The 22,316-nt window shown below is 52.3% G+C and overlaps 2 protein-coding genes across 3 annotated transcripts in view; one reads left to right on the top strand and one right to left on the bottom strand.

Moving 5' to 3' along the window:
* Positions 1–10,598: 10,598 nt before the first annotated feature.
* Atp5mj (ATP synthase membrane subunit j) lies at positions 10,599–16,034 on the bottom strand. Its single transcript, XM_069997459.1, has 4 exons — positions 15,940–16,034; positions 12,535–12,658; positions 11,867–11,890; positions 10,599–10,776 (listed from the first exon to the last, which is right to left on the bottom strand). The coding sequence occupies exons 2-4, from the start codon at positions 12,656–12,658 to the stop codon at positions 10,742–10,744; spliced, it is 183 nt and encodes a 60-aa protein (XP_069853560.1). The 5' UTR covers positions 15,940–16,034; the 3' UTR covers positions 10,599–10,741.
* A 2,979-nt stretch (positions 16,035–19,013) lies between these two features.
* Tdrd9 (tudor domain containing 9) overlaps positions 19,014–22,316 on the top strand; it is a 94,375-nt gene continuing 91,072 nt past the window's right edge. For both annotated transcript variants that reach the window (XM_069997456.1, XM_069997455.1), the window contains exon 1: positions 19,014–19,365. In XM_069997456.1, coding sequence (XP_069853557.1) covers positions 19,127–19,365 — 239 coding nt within the window. In that variant the 5' untranslated portion in view covers positions 19,014–19,126. The remainder of the gene's footprint in view (positions 19,366–22,316) is intronic.

Here is a 22,316-nt window from a genome sequence, read left to right as displayed (position 1 = left end):
TGGAGCCCCGAACACAGGCGCCCTGCGGCCGGGGACAGCGCTGGCAGCTCACAGATGAGGCCCTTTGTGAAGGGGCCTCAGGAACAGCCCAGCCTCTGGAGTTCTGACAAGGCCTCTCCCTGGTCCTCTCAGCCGTGGGTCTCGGGGCGTGGGCACAGGGGGTGGGGGTGGGGCAGCCGGCACGGGGCTGGCCTGGGGAACAGGCAGCTGCTTCCTATCTCTGCGGATAAAGCTGCCGCTGCAGTGGAGTCACCGCCGTGACGGAGTCTCCGCCGTGGGGCCTGTTCCCACTCTCTGACCTCGAGAGTGGCCATTCTGGGAATAGCCCACTTCCTGTTCCCAGAGAGGTTGACTCACTTTCTTCCTCCCCTGGGGTCATTCATCAACCTGCTTCACCTCAGTCTCAGCTGGGCGGGGCTGGGAAAGGACGACTCAGGGAGGGCTGAGCGCAGGCGGTCAGCACCACCAGCTGTTTGGGCTGCTGGCTCACAGGCAGACCTTCCTGCAGGGGTGCGTACTCTACAGTGTGCACAGCTGACCCCTTATTGTCTCCTCTGGAGAGCCGGAGCACTGGGACGGGAGTCCACTGCCACTGACCCAGGCTGACTCTCCTTCCCTGCTCCCTACCCCATTCCACACTGTGTGTCTGTGTGACACGGTCATGTGGTCTCCTGTGGCCAGCCGACATGGCATCACCACCTCATCCGTAGGTGAGGACACAGGCTCATGGGGGGTGGCGTTCACTGGCCAAGGTCACTGCTTTCTGACTGGACCCTGTGTGGTGTGGTGCAGGAGCCCAGCTTATACTCAGGCAACAGGCCCAGGCAGGGAGGTCCAGGCGTCTACCTCTGGCAGGTGAGAGATGACCAGAGGCCCGGCAGCCCAACCCAGGCCCAGACCCTCTGTTACACGCTGCTGTGCAGCCCTGCCAGACCCGCCAGGGCCTATGCTGGCTCAGGCTCTAGTGTGGGCATGGATGCTCCGATGCCGCAACAGCAGACGTCCTCCTGCTTCCCCTCAGTGCAGCCGCTCGAAGCCCCGGAGAACCGGGTGGCTGGGGCGGATGATCCCAGGGAAGCTGCCCCTGGAACCTTTCCTGACTGCGCTCACGCGCGTGTGCACACACATACACACACGCACACGCATGCACACACACACGCGCGTGCGCACACGCACACACGCACATACACACGCACACACGTGCGCACACACGCGCACATACACACGCGCGCACACGCACACACAACACACACGCACACGCACGCACACAGACGCACGCACACACACACATTTCTCCCTGCCCTGGAGCTCTCCATCTCAAGTGAACCCCCCAGAACCTCTGGGGGAGTGGGAACCTGGTTATGAGTGCAAGTTGCACACTAGTATCTGGCCAAGAGTACCCAGTGGCACACTAGTATGTAGGAACATTTGTCGAACGTGCCCATGTGAATCCACGGGCTGTCCTGGGTGCTCTCGGCTGGCCTGGAGAGCCCTGGGGAAGGCTTAAGGGAGGCACGCTGGAAAGTCCGGCGTCTGTCCAGCAGAGGACCGGCTGCAGGACGTGGGCTGGTATGGCAGTCCGGCCACACGGGAGTCTGAGGGGAGGCCCGCAGCAGGGCACTGGTGCCCGGTGTTTGGAAAGCCCTCCACGTTACCTGCCTTCTGATAAGATTTTCCTGCTGGAAACCAGTTAGTTGGCCTCCTTTTGGTTTTGGTTTTGTTGTCTGTTTTTTTGGAAACATTCATGGGTATCTGGCACAAAAATAAAAATGTGAGCTGGGTGCCTGTCATCCTAGCTACTCAGGAGGCTGAGATTTGAAGACCGTTCAAAGCCAGTGTGGGCAAGAAAGTCCGTGAGACTCTTATCTCTAATTAACCACCAGAAAATCGGAAGTGGCGCTGTGGCTCTAGTGGTGGAGCACTGGCCTTGAGCTGAAGAGCTGAGGCCCAGAGTTCAAGCCCATGACCAACCAAAAACAAACAAAATGTGATTGATATAGTTTTTTGAGACGGGGTTGGTTGGCTGGGTGGGGGAGGGGTTTCTCCAAGTGCATAGGAAACTTGCTGGAGTTAGCTCTCAGAGGTCAGGGCAGGTGTCCAGCCCTTCTGGCAGTTCAGGCAGGACTAGCTGTCTTCTGGACTGGGCTGCCACAGAATCTTCTCTGACCCAGAGTCCGGCCTGAGGCCAGCATAAAGCTGACCTCATAGCATGTTTGTGTTGTGAGTAAATGACCCTGAGTAGAGACAGAGCACTGGGCAGAGGCGGGGCAGGCGGGATGAGCCCTCCTTAGACTCTCTGGGAGCCATTCTCCCTGCCTGTTTACTAGAAGATGTTATTAAACTAATATTTATAAAAGTGATTTTATACTGTTTTAATTATTTTAATTAATTAAGGCTTAATTAAAATAGCCACGTGCTGGTGGCTCACACCTATACTCATTGCTAGTCAGGAGGCTGAGATCTAAGGATGGTGGTTTGAAGTCAGCCTAGACAGGAAAGTCCATGAGATTCTTATCTCCATTTACCACCAAAATCTGGAAGTAGAGCTGTGGCTCAAATGGTTGAATGCCAGCCTTGAGCAAAACAAAAACAAAATCTAAGGAATAGTTCCTAGGCCCTGAGTTCAAACCCAGGACCAGTACAAAAATAAATAGAGGTTGGGGATTGAGCTCAGTGGAAGAGCACTTGCCTGGCAAGTGCAAAGCCCTGAGTTCAGTCCTCGGGCCTGAAAAAAAATTCAATTTTGGCCTTGTGTATTTTAGTCTGATGGTGTGGTTGTGGGTATGGTGGTGTAGTTGTGTGTATGACGGGTGGTGTGTGAAAATCGCCTCTCCTCTTTGCAAACCAGATCTGCGTCTTATGGAGGACTCTACTTTCTGACCTGCCACTGCTGCCAGGGTGCTCAGGCGACAGCCCTGCCCTCCTCTGGGAGCTGCTCAGAGCCTGCTGGGTGAGGGCTGGAAGGCGCAGCGCTGACGGCTCTCATGAGAAAGGAATAGGTGGTCAGCTGGGAATGCTGTGGACACAGTGTTCTGGGGCCTCTGAGTGGAAGCTCAGCCTGGTCTCCCTCCACCACCAGGCTCCCTGAGCCAGCCCGTGTGCCCTCCAGACACACACAGCCTCACCCCTTCGTGGCAGCTGGATCTAGGTGCTCTTGCCCGCTGGCTATGAGAGCAGGTCAGTCCTCCGGTCACACGAGCTTGGGGTGGCCTCTCTACTAGTGCCCGACCCTAGGACTTGGGTCAGGGCCAGGCACAAGCTGGAAAGGCCAGATTACTGGGTGGGAGAAGGTTTGACCTGCAGCCTCCCACAAAGGCCGGCAGCTGACCAAGGTGCTAATTAGGGCATCTGAGGAGGAGGAGGGGGAGGAAGGACCTTGGGAAGTGGCCTCCTGTCTCCCCAGCGCCCTCTGGCTGGAACTCTCCGAGCCCCAGGCTCGGGATCTCGCCCGGCTCTCTTCCACCGCTGACCTACAATTTCTGCTCCGGAGGCCTGGCCGCCCGAGGCCAGGGACGTCCCCGCCGCAGGGGTGGGGACACACTCAGGGCGAGTCCAGGTGCGTCGGCGGAGCGAGGCCTGTTTTCCCGGGGCTGGGCCCCACCTGACTGCCTTGTTTTGGTTTCCTTGGAGGCCTCGGGCTTATGAATGAGAGCACCGGAGCTCCGGAGCCCACAAGTACCACAGCCATCAGCGGCTCGGCCCCGCCCCTCCCGCCGAGCCCCGCCCACGGCCCCACCCCTCCTCGGCGAGCCCCCCGCAGGCCGCGCCCCTCCGGGCGAGCCCCGCCCCCGAAGCTCTGAAAGCCCCGCCCCGCAGGCCCTGCCCCCATTCAGGCTGCGCGCGCGCGCTGGGCGGCGCCGGGGTGGGGGGGGCTCTCGAGGCGGTGACCGAGCCCTCCGCGCCCTAGCCTTCGTCCGTAGGCTTGGACCCGAGTCCTCGCTCCCCTTCTGCTTTCAAAAGCTTCTCGTGGTAAAATAGAGAACAGGGACGACAGGTACGTACAGCCGAGACCGTGCGCCCCTCCTGTGCGGCCGCTGCCTGCCTCGGGCAGAGGTTGGTTGAGGAGGGGTGGCGGCAGGTCCTCGCGCCCGGCCCGCCCCTCCGCCCGGGCCCCGCCCCTGCCCCAGGGCCCCGCCCCTCTGCCCCGCCCCGGCCCCGCCCCGCCCCGCCCGGGCCCCGCCCCTGCCCCTCTGCCCCGCCCCGCCCGGGCCCCGCCCCTCCACCCCACCCATGTGGCCGCAGACCTCGCCCAGCCCCCGGCCTCCCGGGTTCTCCGTGTGCGCATCTGAGAAACACGTGAAGTCCGTTCCTCGTGGACGCGGAGGACTCGTTGTTGGCAGTTTACACGTGGGACCGAGGACGACCCCCCCTCCCCCGCCCGGGAGCAGCCCGACCATCTGCCCTGCTCTGCTCCATCCTGTCTTCCCACGTTATTATTATTCTTTCTCGGTCGTAGGGCTTGAACTCCGGGCCTGGGCGCTGTCCCTCAGCTCTTCAGCTTCAAGCTAGCACTCTACCTTGAGCCACAGTACCACTTCCGGTTTTCTAGTGGTTTATTGGAGATAAGAGTCTCAAGGACTGTCCTGCCCGGGCTGGCTTTGAACCGTGATCCTCAGGTCTCAGCCTCCTGAGTAGCTGGGATGACAGGCGTGAGCCACCGGCACCCGCTTTCCCACGTTATTTTGACACAACTCTCAGAATTTGCTTTAAAAAATTTAAAAAATTAAAAAATTAAAAATTAAGAGAAAAAGAATTTACATGTGCCAGACCCTCATCCTAGGCATGTAGCTTGGCAGAGAGCCAGGGGACCAGCACAGCCGGTGTCCACAGAGAGCCAGGGAACCAGCCAGGGCCGGGGACCAGCCAGAGCTGGTGTCCAGCAGGGAGCCAGGGGACCAGCCAGAGCTGGTGTCCAGCAGGGAGCCAGGGGACCAGCCAGAGCTGGTGTGCAGTAGAGGGCTAGGGGACCAGCCAGAGCTGGGTGTCCAGCTGGTGAGGGCCGTGGAGCTGAGAGCGAGCCCAGGGCAGGTGAGAGGGGTGAGGAGCCGCCAGGGCCTCATCCAGGAAAACCAGCAGAGAAACAGCTGCTACAAAGTGGGGTGATTCCCCCTGTGCTGCCACCCACTCTCCCCCCCACATGGCGCTGCCATTCTTGGAGGGCCAGAAGGGAGAGTCTGCTCCTCCCTGCCCTCTGCTGGGGCCCCTGGAAGCCCTGTGGGGTGAGCCCACCCTGACCTGGTTGACAGCAAGGCCACACGTTCCCCAGTGACTGAGCCAGCCCGTTCCTATCAAACAAGAGCTTGCCAGGCCCCAGCCTTAGACAAAGGATGCTTTGTTCAGGCACCAAAATAAACACTTCCCCTGGATATTCACCCAAGGGACTGAATGTAATGTGGGGTGTAAGTTACTCTTTAACTGGCAACAGGATCTAAGCTATGGCCTCTCCTGAGCTCATTTCCTGGAAGGAAGGTATCACCACTGCTAATTTGGGTGTTGATTAGTCAACCCTTTGGTGGCCCAGAAGCAGCTGGGGGGGGGGTCACCACTGTCACTGGGACCCTGAGAACCAGAACATAGTGGTCACTCCACCAGCCTTCCCCAGTGACCAAGGGAGAGGATAGTGAAATAGAGGCCCAGGAGCCTGTTTGTTCAGCCCCCTCCCTGAAATCCTGCCTGTCACTTTGGGAGAGATTTGACAACATGGGCTCCTGTCTAATGCTAGGGCCCTAGCCCTGAGGCCCAGCACCCACCAGGGCCATCCCTAACCTAAGCTAGATTTGTCAATTGGGGTCACAACTGACCTATCAAGACTTGTCAACCCTCAGAAATTAAACCACTGGAGAAGGGTTGGGTTGTAGCTCTGTAGTCAAAGTATCCTCACCAAGCACATGACAGACCCTAGGTTCTATCCCCCATTAAACTTAAAAAACAAGATAGAGATGCAGGAGGCAATGTGGGAAAATGTCACATGGGATCCACAAGGGCAGATACCACCAGGACACCATCCTCAATGGGCAGGGAGCTAGTCCAGACGGCCCCAAAGAGGGCAAAGAGCCACCGTCCTCCAGACCCACTCTGTCCAGGCCTAGCCTAGCATTGGGGTCCTGGAGGTAGGCTTGGGGCCTGGTGTGTCCTCTGTTCTCTCTGGGACCCCGTGCCCTGTCTGGGACTATGTAAGTGGACCTCGCTGTGGCTGCAGCCCAGGATCCCCCTTTGAGAACTGCAGCTGTGATGGAAGGCCAGCAGAGAGGGTTTGATGTGCAAGTATGCACTGTGCGCACAGTTCCTCTCAGAAGTGAACTCCCAGAACACCTCCTGGCTAGCCCCATGCCTAGTCTTGTGGAGCTTCCACTGGAGGAGGGAGCCAGCCGTGTCCCTCCATTCGGGGGTGGGGGTAGGGGGGAGGGGGCGGGCGAGTGGCTGGGGCAGTGCAGGTGCAGGAACGGCTTCCTGGGCTTCCAGTGCATGGGAGGCCATGGGCCACGAGGGCCACTGTCCCTGGAGTGAGGACAAACACACAGGCTCCCTTTCTGTCCCTTTTCAAAAGAGAGGGCTTGCGTTTCATTGAGCCTGTGGAGAACCTGAGCCGCGGAGCTGGGCAGCCCCTGTGCGGCTCGGAGCTGTCCCCACAGCCCGCTCTTTGTGGGGTGAGCAGGCCGGCGGGCCTCCTGCCAGTCTCCTGGATACTTGAGGACACTGCTTGGCCCATCGTGATGTTCCCAAGCCTCCATTTGGGGCGCTCAGGTTACCTGAAGGCAGGTGGTAGAGAAGGCAGAGGAGAGTGCAGTGAGGCCCAGCAGGGTGGTGTCAGGGCCAGGCTCCCGGCTTCCCAGTTCAGGTGCCCTGAGTTCCCTGGTAGGCTGTGGGAAGTGACTCCCAGATGAAGAATCAGGAGCAGGCCACTTGTTGGGACAGGCAGCTGGGAGCAGGAAGAAGGAAGAACCAATCTGGGACGGGCCTGGGGGCTCGGGGGCCAAGCCACAGGAGGAGAGCTGGCTGATTCCAGCTTGGGTATGGGCAGCCAGTGGTCACTGCTCTGGGGGGGGGTGGGGGGGGAGGAGGGGATTGCTCTGAAGAAGCCATCAAAGCTGGAAGAAAGCTCAGGGACTGTGCGACTCCAGAGGTCTCCGTCAGGACAGGGCCCATCTTGGCTCTCCTAGGACAATTCAAGCAGGGAACCATCCTTGGAATTCTTTTTTCAAGCAAGGAAGATGTGTGGGAATTTCCCGAGGCTTCCTGCTTCCTCCCCTGTGGAGGGCTGAGATGACCCTCCCAGCTCCCCACTTTTGCTGGCGCTGGTCCTGGGGCTTGAGCTCAGGATCTGGGCTTTGTCAGGGTGTTGGTGCAGTCCCTGTGCTTTTCTGCTCAAGGCTAGCACTTTACCATTTTGAGCCACAGCACCACTTCTAGTTAGTTTCTTTCTTTCTTTTTTTTTTTTTTGTGGTTAACTGGAGATGTGTGTCATAGACTTTCCTGCCTGGGCTGGCTTCAAACTGTGATCCTCAGATCTCAGCCTCCTGAGTAGCTAGGATCACAGGTGTGAGCCGCCAGCGCCCAGCCTGCCCCTGAGCTTTTGTGCTAGCCCTGTACCACCTGATCCAGTTTCACTTCTAGTTTTTCTGGCAGTTGGTTAGAGATAAGTTTCATGGACTTGCCTGCCTGGGCTGGCTTTGAGCCATGGTCCTCAGATCTCAGCCTCCTGCGGAGCTAGGCTCACAGGTGTGACCCGCTGGTGCCTTGCAGCTGAGGTGCTGTCTTCGTCAGCAGTGGTGTATGCACACCTTCCCTCTACTGTCCCCCAGCACTGGCCAGTTCCCACTGTGCTCCCTCCCCCCTGCACAGTTGCAGGGGGTCAACCTCACTCCTTGCCCCCAGGGGAGGCCTTATGACCACGGCCAGGCACTCTGGCTCCACCTACAGGCCACTCTCAGTACACGTCGGTTTAGGAAGCCGTTCTGGACTAGCAACTGCAGTTCAAATGGTCTCTTACCCAGCCCAGCACAAGATCTGAGCTCCAACAAGAGCAGATTTACTTTAGGTGTGGAGGGAAACAGCCATCCAGCCTGTGTGCGGAAGAGCTTCCATGGGACACGGTGGACATCCTCGCTTTCTCCTCCCAACAAGCTCAGACTACCACAGCCCAGTCCCCTCCCAGTGCTCACCAGTGGGGACACCTTCAGCCTGCCACAACCTTTCAGCCTGTTTCCTCTTCTGAAATAACACCTTGTTGGATTCCAGGGAACACACAGGAAGCTCCATGGCACAAGGCTGGTGTTGGTCCCTTCTACAGTGAGCAGCAGCTGCCAGACTCTAGTGGGTGTCAAGGCAGGGCCGCAGTCCTGTTCTTCCAAAGATTCGCAATCTCCACAGCCTGCCCCTGGGCATCAACATGTCCCAGGAACCAGAGTCAGTGGATCAGTAACTTTGAAGGGTCTTTTCTAACCATGCTACAGGAGGGCCTCCTCTGGAGGCTGAGCGGAGAGGTGTGTGTCTGACGGTGCAAGACTCCAGGACCAGCACTAGGCCTCACCTCCGTCAGGTGGCTCATGCCTGCAATTCCTAGTTACGGGAAGCTGAGGCCTAGAAGCCATGGTTCCAGGCAAGCCTTGGCAGACTCCATCTCCAACTAATCAGCAAAAAGCAGGGCTAGAGGCATGGCTCAAGTGGTAAGGTATCACCATGAATAAGCTGAAGTTTCTGACTTCAAGCCTCTGATACTGGCATACCTAAAAACAGCCTCAGAGCCTGGTGTCAAGTAATTCTTTCACGTAGGCTTCCCACAGCCCAGCAAACCCATTACTAAGAGACACGAGGTAGGTTTGTTCCCATCTTACAAAGTGGATTGAGGGGCTGGGAAGGTGGCTCAGTGGTAGAGTGCTTGCCTTGCATGCATGAGGCCCTGGGTTCGATTCCTCAGCACCACATAAACAGAAAAAGCTCGAAGGGGCACTGTGACTCAAGCGCTAGAGAGCTCACCTTGAGCTAAAGAGCTGAGGCACAGCACCCAGGCCGATTTCAGGTCCATGACTGGCAAAAAAAAAACAACCAAAAAACCCAAAGTGGATTGAGGCTACGGCAGGTCTGATTGTGGCAGGCACCTGACAGGCATTTACCACAGCCCAGGACCTTTATTTTTTGTCAGTTATGGGGCTTGAACTCTAGTCTTGCGTACTGTCCCTGAGCCCTTTAGCTCAAGGCAAGCACGCTGCCACTTGAGTCACAATGCCACTTCCAGCCTTTTTTTTTTTTTTTACTGTGTATGTGGAATCGAACCCAGGGCCTCATGCATGCCAGGCAAGCACTACCACTGAGCCACCTTCCCAGCCCTGGCCCAGACTTCTACTACATGCTGCAGACAGGTATAGGGAGTCTACAGCTGGACTCCCACAGCCTACCAAATGCCCAGTTCCCAGCGGACTCATGCCTACCTCACGAGTGATACCAGCTGTACCATCTTTTTGCACCTTGACTCAGGGGGTCTTTAGAAATGCTTTAATTGGAGATGAATACTATAGATTATGAATTTGCTATCAGACCAAGTAAAGGTAGTATCAATGATTAGTTTTTTGGTTGTGGGGCTTGAATTCAGGGCCTAGGTTCTGCCCCTGAGCTTTGTGCTTAAGGATTGTGCCCTACCACTTTGAGCCACAGCACCACTTCCAGTCTGAGTGGTTACGTTTCTAGGCATGGGCGCTGGCACCTGGCTTGGCTTGTTTGAGATGTCTTCTTCTGTTCCCTTGCACTTGTGGTTCTTGCCTCACTCTCCTGAGTGTGGGGATAGGCATACATCACGCCTGGTTCTCAACTGGCTTACATGTGCTTGTGTATATATGTGTGCATACACACTGGTATGGGGTTTGAGTTCAGAGCTTCAAGCTTTTGTTTGGCCTTTTCAGCTTGTGATCGGTACTTTACCACCTAAGCCACACCTCAACGTCTGGCTTTTTACAGGTTTATTGGAGAGAAAAGTCTCTTGGATTTGTCTACCTTAGGCTGGCTTTGAACCAGTCCTCAGATTCTTAGATCTTGAGTAGCTAGGATAATAGTTCTGAGTATCCAGCTCAATTGGCTTTTTTTTTTTCTTGTTGGTCATGGATCTTAAACTCTGGGCCTGGGCACTGTCCCTGAGCTCTTCAGCTCAAGGCAAGCTCTTTACCACTTGAGCCAGTGGTTTATTGGAGGAAAGAGTCTCAAGGGCTTTCCTGCTCAGGCTGGCTTTGAACCGTGATCCTCAGATCTCAGCCTCCTGAGTAGCTAGGATTACATAGGCATGAGCCACCTGCACCCAGCTTCCTTTCCCTTCTCGTGTTAGCCTTCATAATTTTGAGTTGAAACTTACATAATTAATGTTTCATTTTTGCAGAAGTGTGAACAGGCTCAGAGGTCAGGAGGTGGGCTGCAGATCAGTGGCTTATAGACGTTTATTGAACATTACAGTTGACTGAGTGCCTAGATTGTGACCAGGACCACATCCAAGATCCTGGAGGCCATCTGCTCGCCATCCCTAGGTTTCCTAGGATGGCCACCGGGTGTGAGGCTCAGTGCTTGCTGCCCGAGCAGGACCCCAGGGGAGGACACACTGGAACCTGCACGGTGTGGCGCATCTCACAGACACATTTTATTCATGCCACAGAAGAAGTGGTGCCCCTACAAGGATATGTACAGCGGCGTTCCGAGTTCCCAGCTAACAAAGCTTGCTCAAATGTGCAGGCAGACCGGCGTTTCCCATCGTGCAGAGGAGCTAATGATGGCCGTGAGAAGGCGCAGGAGCGGAACCTTTCAAGGAGAAGCACAATGTAGATTTGATTTAGAAAGGAAGCACAAAACATGATTTGCTTTCTCAGTATCAACAAGTAGAAAGTTTAAACAATTTTCAAGGCTACGAGACAGCACGGAGGAGTATTTCTCCAGGGAACTCTCAGCGTGGCTTGTGCATAGGACTCTGCTGCGGCAGCTCATCTTCAGAGGCATGGAATGGTCCCCCACCCCCCGCCACACAGAGGAGAAACAGAGAAGAAACACCCCACCAGAACTAGGGCATGGATCTGAAAGGAGCTTCCTTGTAAACACATTCTGAACGCCGCTAGGAACTTCCCAGGGTAGCAGGCTCACACAGCTAACTGCTGCTCTTCTATCACTGGCATCAGCTGTCTCCAATTTCTCCTTTTTCTATTATCCTTGGAAATTTTACTTGACTCACTGGGGTGAAGGGTCTTGTGGTGCTGGTCCTGGGGCCTTGACTCAGGGCCTGGGTGCTGTCTCTTAGCTCTTTTTCTCAATCTGGAGCTCTACCACTTTAGCCACACCTCTACTTCTGGCTTTCTGGTGGTGAACCTCACGTAAGTCTCACAGACTTTCCTTCTTTTTCTTTTCTTTTTCTTCGTTGTCGGTCGTGGGGCTTGAACTCTGGGCCTGGGCGCTGTTCCTCAGCTCTTCAGCTCAAGGCTAGCGCTCTACCACTTGAGCCACAGCACCACTTTCTGGCCTTTTCTTTTTATGTGGTGCTGAGGAATCAAACCCACGGCCTCATGCATGCAAGGCAAGCGCTCTACCACTGAGCCACCTTCCCAACCCTTCACAGATTTTCCTGACCACTGGTTTTGAACTGTGATCCTCAGATCTCAGCCTCCTGAGTAGCTAGGAATTCAAGTGTGAACCAATTGTGCCTGGCACATGTTGGTTTTTAATTCATTCATAAATTCAGAATTCTCTACAGCAATCTTTATATTTGCAAGTATTCTACTCTACTTCACATACTTACTGCATATAGATTCATTTTAATTCAGAACTGATACAATTTGGTTTGAAAAGATAAGATGGTGTTTTTCATTTCCCAACCATTCAAAGAAGAAAAAAAAAAACTTACCTTTTAAAGCCTTACTTCTTTTATCTAAAATAAAAGTGAAAAATTGGTTGCATCAATGCTGTAGAAAGTATCTTTTGATAACTGTCAAAATCAACATTTGGCTGAGATGTCACAGCTCAGGCGAAGCAGTAGAGGGAGCACTGGGCAAACAGGAGTCACACGTGGGGTGGCTTCTGGTGCAGGGCCCCTTGCTCCTTCGCATTCTGATAGCTCGCTTCTTCCCTCCTCCCTTCCACACCCTCACTGGTAGCTCCCCTTCTTCCTTCTGCTTCCTAACCAAGGGCTTACTACACAATTGGGCTTTGTCTCTGTTCCATGGAGAACCACGTTCTTATTCCCCCATTTCAAGTTTTCAAGTTTCATTAGGAAGACATGGCAGTTTAAAAAGCATGAGAAAGCACTGCACATAACACTGTGCCTCACGGCATCTCAGCCTGTGTCACTTAAGATGAAGGGCGCTTCCCGTGTATTAGTACTACTGTCATACCCAGGTTATCAAGCTTCTTGTTCAGTTTCCCTACTGTCCCCAGGCTCTTCCCAGTCAGCCTCCACTGCCCAGATTCTCACAAAGGATCACAATAGATTGATGTTTGTGCCCTGTGAAGAGCCACTGATCTGATTCAGGAAAGTTTTCTTCCTAAGCTTAAATAATAATAAAAAAAACTTACCAGCACTCCTGATCTTATACACGATGAAGCCCATCAACCCCATCCCTACCCAGATCTCCTGGTAAACCTGGGTGTAGTAGGGTTTCAGGGGGACCCAGACATTTTTCATAAAGCTTTGAAGCATCTGAAAATCAACAGTGACAAACATCAGCCTATCTTCCACCAATACTGTGCCCCAAGTCACACACCACCCCACTTTAAGTGGGAACTCTGCGGGTAAGTGAAACCACAGGGTCAGGTATGATTTCCTCATGAAACAAACACCCAGGTCTGGGCACACTGTCCAGTAGTAGCTCACTCCCAAGCCCATGGCTCCCTACACAACAGATAGCATAGGACAAACGTCCAAACAGGACATAATTTATTTAATAAATAAATAACCAACTGGATTTAACTGGAAAAGCCACTGCTATCTGAACTTAGGGGTCCTTTATGTGCTGGGCTCTAAGGAATGCTTTCAATGTATCTACAACGAACTCTAGCAGACTCCATGCTAGATACCTTGTTTTCACTTTAGGATGAAAGATAGCAGGTAAGTCATTCCAGCAGCTGTCAGCAGCTCTGAGCACTTCCTATCTCCTGGAAGCTGCACCATGGCTACAGTGTCTTGCCTGGTCCAGAACCAGTCCTCTCACATCACTACCACATTCACTACTCTGGCCGGTGTCCTCGCGTGTCACCACCATATGCAGAATTCTACTTCTCTCCCCTGTTGTGATTTTCCATGGTCCCAGCGTGTCAGCTTCGTAGGCCCAACCCAGTGATTGGCCAATGGTTGCTTAAATATCTTAATCTGGGGCTGGGATGTAGTCCAGTGGTACAGTGGCTTGTTTAGCACAGGCACCACCCTCGGTTTGATTCTTAGCACCACACATAAGAAAATGACTGTGCCAGGCACTGGTGGCTCACGCCTGTCATCCTAGCTACTCAGGAGGCTGAGATGTGAGGATCGCAGTTCAAAGCCAGCCCAGGCAGGAAAAGCTATGAAACTCTTATTTCCAATAAACCACCAGAAAACTGGAAGTGGTGCTGTGGCGTGGTAGAGGGCTCGCCTTGAGCTGAAGAGAGCAGGGATAGCACCCAGGCCCAGAGTTCAAGCCCCACGACCAACAAAAAAAATATAAAAATATAAAATGACCAAACCTGCATGGTCTTTTATTCACACAGCAAATGTAAACTAGGTATAACTCTTAGGAGCAAAGAAACAGAATTGGGCTATCTAGAGACATGTCCTCAGCCAAGGTATGGATATGCGTAGAGGCCAGAATGAACTTGGAGAACTGAAATGTGCCACCTGACCACTATACAGTTGCTGGTTTTCTGATCTTCCTTTTTTTTTTTTTGTCAGTCATGGGGCTTGAACTCTGCGCCTGGGCGCTGTCCCTGCACTTTTCAGCTCAAGGCCAGTGCTCTACTGCGTGAGCCACAGCGCCACTTCTGGTTTTCTAGTGGTTTATTGGAGGTAAGGGTCTCACGGACTTTCCTGCCCTGGCTGGCTTTGAATCTCAATCCTCAGATCTCAGCCTCCTGAGTAGCTAGGATTACAGGCTCCTGGCTCTGATCTTCCTTTTGGGCACCAAGTTGATGCATGGCTCCTTGAGTGCCACCTTGTGGGATGGGTCTGTGATCTTCTCTTGGAACTCCTTGTGGGTCATCTCTGCATTCAAATTTCTTCTCATTGTATCCTGCCTCTGTGACAGAGTATTAAAGGTTCCAAGGAACCTATCAACAGCCTTCTCTTGAGGAAATCCAAACAGGACTCAAGGGGGATTCTGGGACAAGGAGTGAACCCCTCCCCTCTGGGACCAGAAAGGAATGGAATGGTGCTGGGGAACCTGGGTCTCAATACCAGCTATGCTTGCTCTGCTCTGATGCTGCTGCTTCATAGGGGCCCTCCACCTACCTCACAGAGCAATAAGGGGGCCAAAAGGAATACAAAGGACCCATCTAAGAATTCAGTAAAGGATCATAGCAGTAACAGAAACAATCACTAAAAATGCTTGGCCAACAATAATCCCAAGCCACTGGCATTTCTAGCAAGGATAAAACAAAAACCAAAATACCTCACTGCTTGGAGCAGTAGCTCATGACTAGAGTCCTAGATACTCAGTAGGTTAAGACTGATGAGACTGAGGATCAAGGCAAGAAGAGAAAGAAGTTTGGGATGTCAAATCTCAACCAATAAAAAAGCTGGATATAGTTGGGTGCTGCATGGCTCATGCCTATAATCCTAGCTATTCAGGGAGGCTGAGATCTGAGGATCATGGTTCAAAGCCAGTCTGGATAGGAAAGTCTGTGAGACTCTTATCTCCAAGTAACCACCTGAAAACTGTGTCAAAGTGGTAGAGCGCTAGCCTTGAACAAAAGGACTCAGGGACAGCACATAGGTCTAGTTCAAGCCTGACTGACCAAAACCAAAACACAAAAATTGGACGCAGGCATGTGCCTATCATCCTATTTATACCGGAAGCATAAACAGGATTGAGGCCCAAGCCTCTATTTGAATAATAATGAAAGCAGAAAGGTCTCGGAGTGTGGCTCAAGTGGAGAGCACCTGCCTGGTAAATTCAAAACCTTGTGTTCAAAACTTCAAACATTAAAACAACGACAAAGTCTCCACTCAGGTGAGGTAAGGGCATCAGGCACAATGAGATCAAGGACAAGTAAACTGGAGAGTGAAAAGGACTCCAGCTCCGGGTCTAGACACCTCAGCATTGTCTCCTCACCTCAAATTACCACGGGTCCCTGGTGGCGTGGGGGTGGGTGCGTGCCACCACTCAAGACACAGAACATACTCAAATAGGCAGCTTTACTTCTGCTGTATTTGCTGGAACAAGTGATACGTTCCTCATGAGAGGACCTTTCCTTTTTCCGTCCGAGTCCCTTCATCCCAGCCACTCTCCCTAGCTGAACCAGTCCGACAGCGCCCATCTTTTAAGGTCTCATCCCGGCGGCTGGAGGTGCGGCTCAGGTAGGGCGTCAGATGCCGGGTTTGGGTTTGAGTGCCGCTCTTGGACAAGAAAGGAGCCAAGAGAACAGCTCCTCCCCCTCGCACGTTACACTGGACGTTGCCCATACCTAGCCGTCGACCCCAGACTCGCATTTGCAGTGCGGGTTGGCACAGTGGACTGTAAGGAAGGTGACTAGCCGGCTCCAGGAGGCTGGTGGGGACCCACCCCAGGCGGGGGGAGGGCCCCGCGGGCAGCCCCCTCCATCGGGGGTGGGGTCGGGCCCGGCCCCCGTGTTCCCGGCCATTCTGGAGGCCAGGGCGGGCGAGCGGGCCGAACCAAGGTCAGCGTGTGCGCGGGGCCCTCGCCAGCCCTCCCGACGCCCGCTCCCGGGCCCCACCGCTCCCGTCCCGCTCGCGGCCAGCCCCGGCCGCCGCGGGCCAGGCCCCGCTCTCACCTCGACAGGACGGAGGCTCAGACCCCACCGGACCCCACAGCCGTCCGCCAGGAAAGGTCACGAGCCGCGCAGGCGCCGCGCAGGGCCCGCCGGGAAGGCGGAAGGAGCAGCGAGGCGCGAGACAGAGCGGCGCGGGCCGCACCTGCGCGCCACAGCGCCCCCGGCGGCCCTCGCCCTGCGCGCTGGACCGCGCGACCTTTAGCCAGGCTGTTTATGTTTAAGGAAAACGAACAGAAAGCCAAGAGAACATTGGCAGGGACTTGGAAAAACCCACTTAGGTAATTAAAGAGCCAAATTAGCTTTTAGTTGCTCAGATAGTGGAAGAATTGTTGAATTAAAAGTCAAGAAAAAGCTGCCCAGAAGCATGAACAGAATGAACAGAGAGGGGCGGGGAGGGGGGGAGAGGAGAGACTGTCCCCTTGGATCTTACCTGCTTGACCAAGTGATTACTCTGAGAACTGAGTTGGGATAAAAGACACTTTCCCACCTATCCTGGGAGCAAAACTCTGGGTAAAATGGCTCTTTTGGTAACAGTTATGTTTGCAAAATATTTTGAAGAATATTTACCTTTAGGAAGGACACCTAACTTAAAAGGAACCTATGATAAAACCCTTTCTTTATTTAAAGAAATTTTGTTTTGGGTCACAATGACCCAAATTGATTGAACTGACAAGACTTGATATCTCTGGGCCCAATTGAGCAATTTCAAAACAGTGTAACAGCAAGAGCCATCCAATATACCACAAATCCAAAACAAGCGTGAATTTAAGCCAAACTCTCAACCCACTTTTTCACCATAAATTCCCCTAATGCTGGGCACTCGTGGCTCACACCTGTAATTCTAGCTACTCAGGAGGCTGAGATTTGAAGATTACAGTTAAAAGCCAGCCAAAGCAGGAAAGTCCATGAGACTTTTATCTCCAATTAACCAGTAGGAAACCCAAAGTGGCGCTGTGGCTCAAAGTGCTAGGGCGCTAGCCTTGAGCAAAAAGAGCTCAGAGACAATGCCCAGGCTCTGAGTTCAAGCCCCATAATGGACCAAAAAAAAAAAAAAATTCCTCTGATGTTGTAACAGGTACTTCAGCTGCTTTTTTTTTTTTTTTTTTTTGAGAAGCGCTGACTCATTACTTGGGTCCACAAATTATCTCAAAGCAGGAGAAAAGCTGGGCTCCCCTGCCTCCACCTTGCAGCTATCCTTTGGTCTAAGCCATTCTCTACTGCAGCCACCTTGGAATCCAGAGAGGACAGGACTTAACGATTTTTCCAAGGAAGGATAGAAAAGACTGCCCACAAGGAAAGAAACAGCAGAGACCTGCAGGACACCTGGCCACACAGTCAACAAAAACTACATCACCGGACCCCTGATGACAGTGATAATGCACCTGAAACCCCTCCCCAAACCTGGACTGAGATGCGATCTACCTCCAATATGCCTGAGACTCGGGGTGTCTAATATTACGTATCCCTCTCTCTTCCAGCACCCCTGCCCCTGAATTCTTTGTCTATTTAAACTTAAGGCTCAAGATGACTGAATTTGGGCTGAACATTTACTTTTTCTCTTCTGTTGGTTACTCAAACTAGGTAACAAGTCTTTCTTTGCCCTTCTCCATCACTCATCATCTCTTTAGTGAGTGAGTTGGAGCAAGTGGCTGAACCTGATGTGAAATTCAAGGAGTTTGGGCCTGGGGCCTAAAAACTTGAGTCTTCATTTTGGAGCATGTAAGTCTTGTACTATCCTTTCCTTTGTTTTGCCTTGCAAATAAAATTTCTTGGCTCTACCTCCATATGTCCTACAATAATTTTGTGACAACATCATGAACTCAGTACCCAAGGAGGAAACTTCCTCCCTTTTGGAGACCTCCTTAGAGGCTCACTGGTTCTAGAAAGAACAGAAGAAATATCACAACCGATTTGAGCAGCTTCCTTCCATTCAGCCAGACACCAAGGAAACAGTGAATATGAAAATAGTCATGTCACTCTTCACATACATGACTTTTTTTTTGGGGGGATATATTGTCTCTCATAAAAATATTCCCTAACATCAAATGTGTTTATTATTGTTTTAATTAATAAATATCAGTTGAAATCCCTCATATAGTAGATGACATAAATAAATGCTCTTTAGGGTCTTCACTGTTAAGAGTGTGAAGAGAGCCTGGTGCTGGTGGGTCATGCCTACAATCTTTGGCTTATAAAACGGGAGACTCTTATCTGTAAATAACCAGCAAAAATACAAGCAGATGCTTGGCTCAACTGATGAGTACCACGCATGAGTGGCCCTGAGATCAAGTCCAAATCTAGGCACACCCTCCCCCACCCTGAGTGTTAATTAAAGAGGCTCTGAGGGTGAAATATATTTAACCACTTGAGCCACAGCGCCACTTGACCACTTGAGATATATTTTAAACAGGATGACTTCGAAAACTGCTGAGGGCAAGAATGAGCACTTGGGAGAAAGTTAAGCCCATCATATGATGCTGTTGCAAGGCTAAGCCTGGGAACTTCAGACTACATGAGATCAATAGGCTTTTAATATGCTTTGTTTCAAATCCCAACACTCTGAGGAAAAGAGAATACTCAACACACGCAGAATGTTCTGGAAAGGACTGTCTCACCGATGTGCTCAGAGGCTGCGCCGATGGCTCAAGGCCGGCCGTGCTGCTTTGTGGAGGCCTCGGGCGCGGGCTGGCTCCCGTCGAGGCTCACGCAGTCCCTCTCCTGGCTGCCCAGGCCCAAGAGTGCTTTGAGGGCCTTCCACCGCCTTCCCTCCGCGGCAAGCCGGTCCGGCGCTGGGCGGAGCTTCGGGCAGACCGTCCTGAGGGCTGCGGCCGGCCTCGGTCCGGGACAGGGGGGAGGGGGCCCCCCGCTGGCCTGGCGAACCTCCGGACGCACCCTGAACACAGGACCCGTCCCGCGCCTCGGGGCCCTCGGCCGGGCTCCGGTCACCTGACCTGCTGTCCCAGCAGGCCTCGCGCGCTAGGCCGGCCTCGTCGTGCTCGTGCGTGCGTGAGGCCCACGTGCAGGGCTCAGAGGCCTGGCTCCGCCCTCCCTGTCGAGAGCACGCTCTGATTGGAGGGCCTGGGCCGGTGGGGCGGGTCTTCCGGTGCGGTACCAGACGTTTTCCGCGTGGGGTGTTCCCGCCACTTGGCCCAGGCAGTTGACGCCGCGCAGACCCGCCGCTCCCAGGATGTTGCGGAAGCTCACCATCGACCAGATTAACGACTGGTTCACCATCGGGAAGACGGTGACCAATGTGGAGCTGCTGGGCTCGCCGCCCGCCTTCCCGGCTGAGGCGGCCAGGAGCGAGGCGCCCGGCGGCCTCGGCCTCGCGGCCCAGGCCCCAGCTCCAGTTCCGGCCCCGGAGGCCTCGCCCCGGGTCCCCACCCAGGCTCCGGCGCCCACGAGCCTGGCCTCGGCCTCCAGGAGGTAGGGTGGGGCGGGGTGGGAGGTGGGGGAGGTGGGGCGTCCCTCCCCCTCAGGTCCGGCCGGGCCCTCGTGTGTGTGTGCGCGTGTGTGTGTACGTGTGTGTGTGTGTGTGTGTGTACGTGTGTGTGTGTGTGTGTACGTGTGTGTACGTACGCGTGCGCGCGCACGTGTGTAGCTTTTTCACACAGGGCTGGTGCTCTACCACCTGAGCCACAGCTCGGCTTCCAGCTTTTTTTTCCTGGTTAATTGGATCTAAAGAGTCTCACGGATTATTTTCCCTACCCAGGCTGGCTTTGAACCGCGATCCTCGAGCTCAGCCTCCTGAGTAGGTAGGATGACACGCGTGAGCCACCGGCTCCCAGCTCTATTTTATTGTTTCTTTTTTGAGACGGAGTCTCACCACCTTTGTCAGGGCTGGCCTCAGACTCTATCCTCCTGCCTTCACCTGCCAAGTAGCTGGGGTTACAAGCATGCGTCACTACACCTGGTGTGGGTTTTAGGCGCCAACAACGAAGTGAGAGGGAGAAACTCCAAAAACAGTCTGTTCTTTGATTCCCTTTTAAAGTGTGGTTGTGAAATGAATCGTTTGCACCGTGGGTGACTTGGACTAGCAGAGGATTCACTCTCCTCCTGGCTGGTAGAATGACACCGCTGCCTACTGCTTCAGTCTGAGCTTTGGGGCAGAGTTGTTGGATACAGTGTTTTCTTCCTGTCAGTATATAGGATGGCCCTCTCTGAGTTGTCTGAGTTGCTGTGCAGAAGAATGCCCCCTGGCATTTCCTTCCTGAGAGACCCAGGAAGTTACCAATTCTAGTACCTACTTCAGAGACAAACTCCACAGTCTGTTTAAAACAAAATTTTGTTCTTGCAATCAAGAATAATTTATTGATTATTATTGATATTTTCTTAAAACTCCTTGTTACTTTCTTTGAAAAAAAATTATTTTTTATGTTTACTTCTGAGGTGGGGATTCACTGTGTTGTTAGGCTGATCTTGAAGTTGTGGACTCAGAAATGCTCTTCCTGCCTCATCTTCTCAAGTAGTTGGGAGTTATGTACCACTGTGCCTGGCTATGTTTGCTACTTTTTATATTTGTGCACAGTTAGCAGTTGTGTACTTTTGGGAACATTTATCTCTCACAAATAGTTTACAGTCTTAAGAAACCTTACAGTCTGATGAAGAAACTCTGTGTTGTGTCATGGAGCAAGAAAGGAACAGTTGGGGCTGGGAAGGTGGCTCAGTGGTACAGCGCTTGCCTTGCATGCCTGAGGCCCTGGGTTCGATTCCCCAGCACCACATAAGCAAAAAGAAAAAAAGCCGGAAGTGGCGCTGTGGTGGCTCAAGTGGTAGAGCGCTAGCCTTGAGCTGAAGAGCTGAGGGACAGCGCCCAGGCCCAGAGTTCAGGCTCCACGACCAGACCCCCCCCCCCAAAAAAAAGGAACAATTGTGTGAAGTGTCTTTATTTCAAATGTAGTTCAAACTGTGTTCCATTTTCCTTGTTTTATTAAACCTGACTAGATGTATTTATTGCATGGATGGCATTTAAGACCAAATTGAGAGGCCAGTTGAAAATGATATAACACTAGATAGCCAGGCAAACAGAAAAGAGAAGTGTGTGTGTGCACACACGTGTATGTATTTAATGTACAATGTATCTAGTTTTAGGTTTGATTTTTTTTTTCCTTTTTAGATGAAAGAAAACTAATACAAGTATAGACACCACAGGGTCTAAAGGTTTATAGTCTTTACTGGAAGGATGAATCTGATTGTTGCATTTTTTTAATTTAAGGAAGCTATAAAATACATTAAATTTTATATACTAAATATTTTGCTATTTTGTATGAGCATAATACAGATTTAAATTGTATGTTAGCATTGATTTTTTTTCCCTCCAGTCCTGTGGCTTGAACTCAGGGCCTGGGCAGTGTCCCTGAGCTGCTTTTGCTCAAGGTTAGCTAAGCACTCTACCACTTGAGCCACAGCTCCACTTCCAGCCTTTTCTGCTTGTGTGGTACTGAAGACTTGAACCCAGGGCTTCATGCATGCTAGGCAAGCACTCTGCTGCCACTAAGCTACATTCCCAGCCGGGAATGTTAAACCAGACCATTTTTTTTTTTTTTTAACATTTAAGTAGTTATACAAAGGGGTTTAATTCAGTATGTCTGTTAATAAGTACAGTATATGTTCATCAGTGTCATCCCTTCCATCTTTCAAAACCCCACCCTTCTCTTTAAGTTTCCAGATCAGTCCATTTATTTTTATTGATAAAATATAAAGCTATTTTAAAATACTTCCCATTATTGTTGAGTTAAAAATACTGTGATTAAAAATGAGTGTTCTTGTCAGGGTAAAGTACTCCTTTGTTTATAAACTGCTTGTTATCTACATTATATTCCTTCCGAGTCCCTATCCCCTGCTGAGATCTTAGAATGGATGTTGACTCCATTCTAGTGCTGTATTGTATATGAACTATTTACATCAATTCTTTATTCTAGAATAAAAGTCAAGCTAAGTTTCATAGTTTAATTTGTCAGGCTTTATATTAAATTGCTTTAGGTTCTGTGTGATTTGTTTGAGGTATAAGAAAAATACTTGAGGGCTGGGAAGGTGGCTCAGTGGTAGAGCGCTTGCCTAGCATGCATGAAGCCCTGGGTTCGATTCTTTAGCACCACATAAGCAAAAAGAAAAAAGCCGGAAGTGGTGCTGTGGCTCAAGTGGTAGAGCGCTAGCCTTGAGCTGAAGAGCTGAGGGACAGCGCCCAGGCCCAGGGTTCAGGCCCCACGATCTGACCCCCCCCCCAAAAATACTTCAAACATTTTCAAAATATTTAGGAAACACTTTTTAAAAGTATACTGTTGAATGAAAACATTGCATATTTATAGAATACAATTTAAAACAGGATACTTCCACAGAAATGTTAACTTCTGGCATTGTAACAGAAATTTGAAGCT

Source organism: Dipodomys merriami, unplaced genomic scaffold (genome assembly GCF_024711535.1).
Source record: "Dipodomys merriami isolate MVZ:Mamm:240054 unplaced genomic scaffold, mDipMer1.0.p SCAF_50, whole genome shotgun sequence".
NCBI lineage: Eukaryota > Metazoa > Chordata > Mammalia > Rodentia > Heteromyidae > Dipodomys > Dipodomys merriami.
This window is presented reverse-complemented; position numbering and strand designations above follow the sequence as displayed.

What these genes read in the sequence shown, in the direction of transcription:
- Atp5mj (XM_069997459.1), bottom strand. Translation starts at nt 12,658, where the DNA reads ATGCTTCAAAGCTTTATGAAAAATGTCTGGGTCCCCCTGAAACCCTAC. An exon ending in GTATAAGATCAGGAGTGCTG is followed by an intron (nt 11,891 to 12,534) that starts GTAAGTTTTTTT and finishes CTTTTATTTTAG; the next exon opens with ATAAAAGAAGTAAGGCTTTA. An exon ending in AAGAAGTAAGGCTTTAAAAG is followed by an intron (nt 10,777 to 11,866) that starts GTAAGTTTTTTT and finishes TCTCCTTGAAAG; the next exon opens with GTTCCGCTCCTGCGCCTTCT.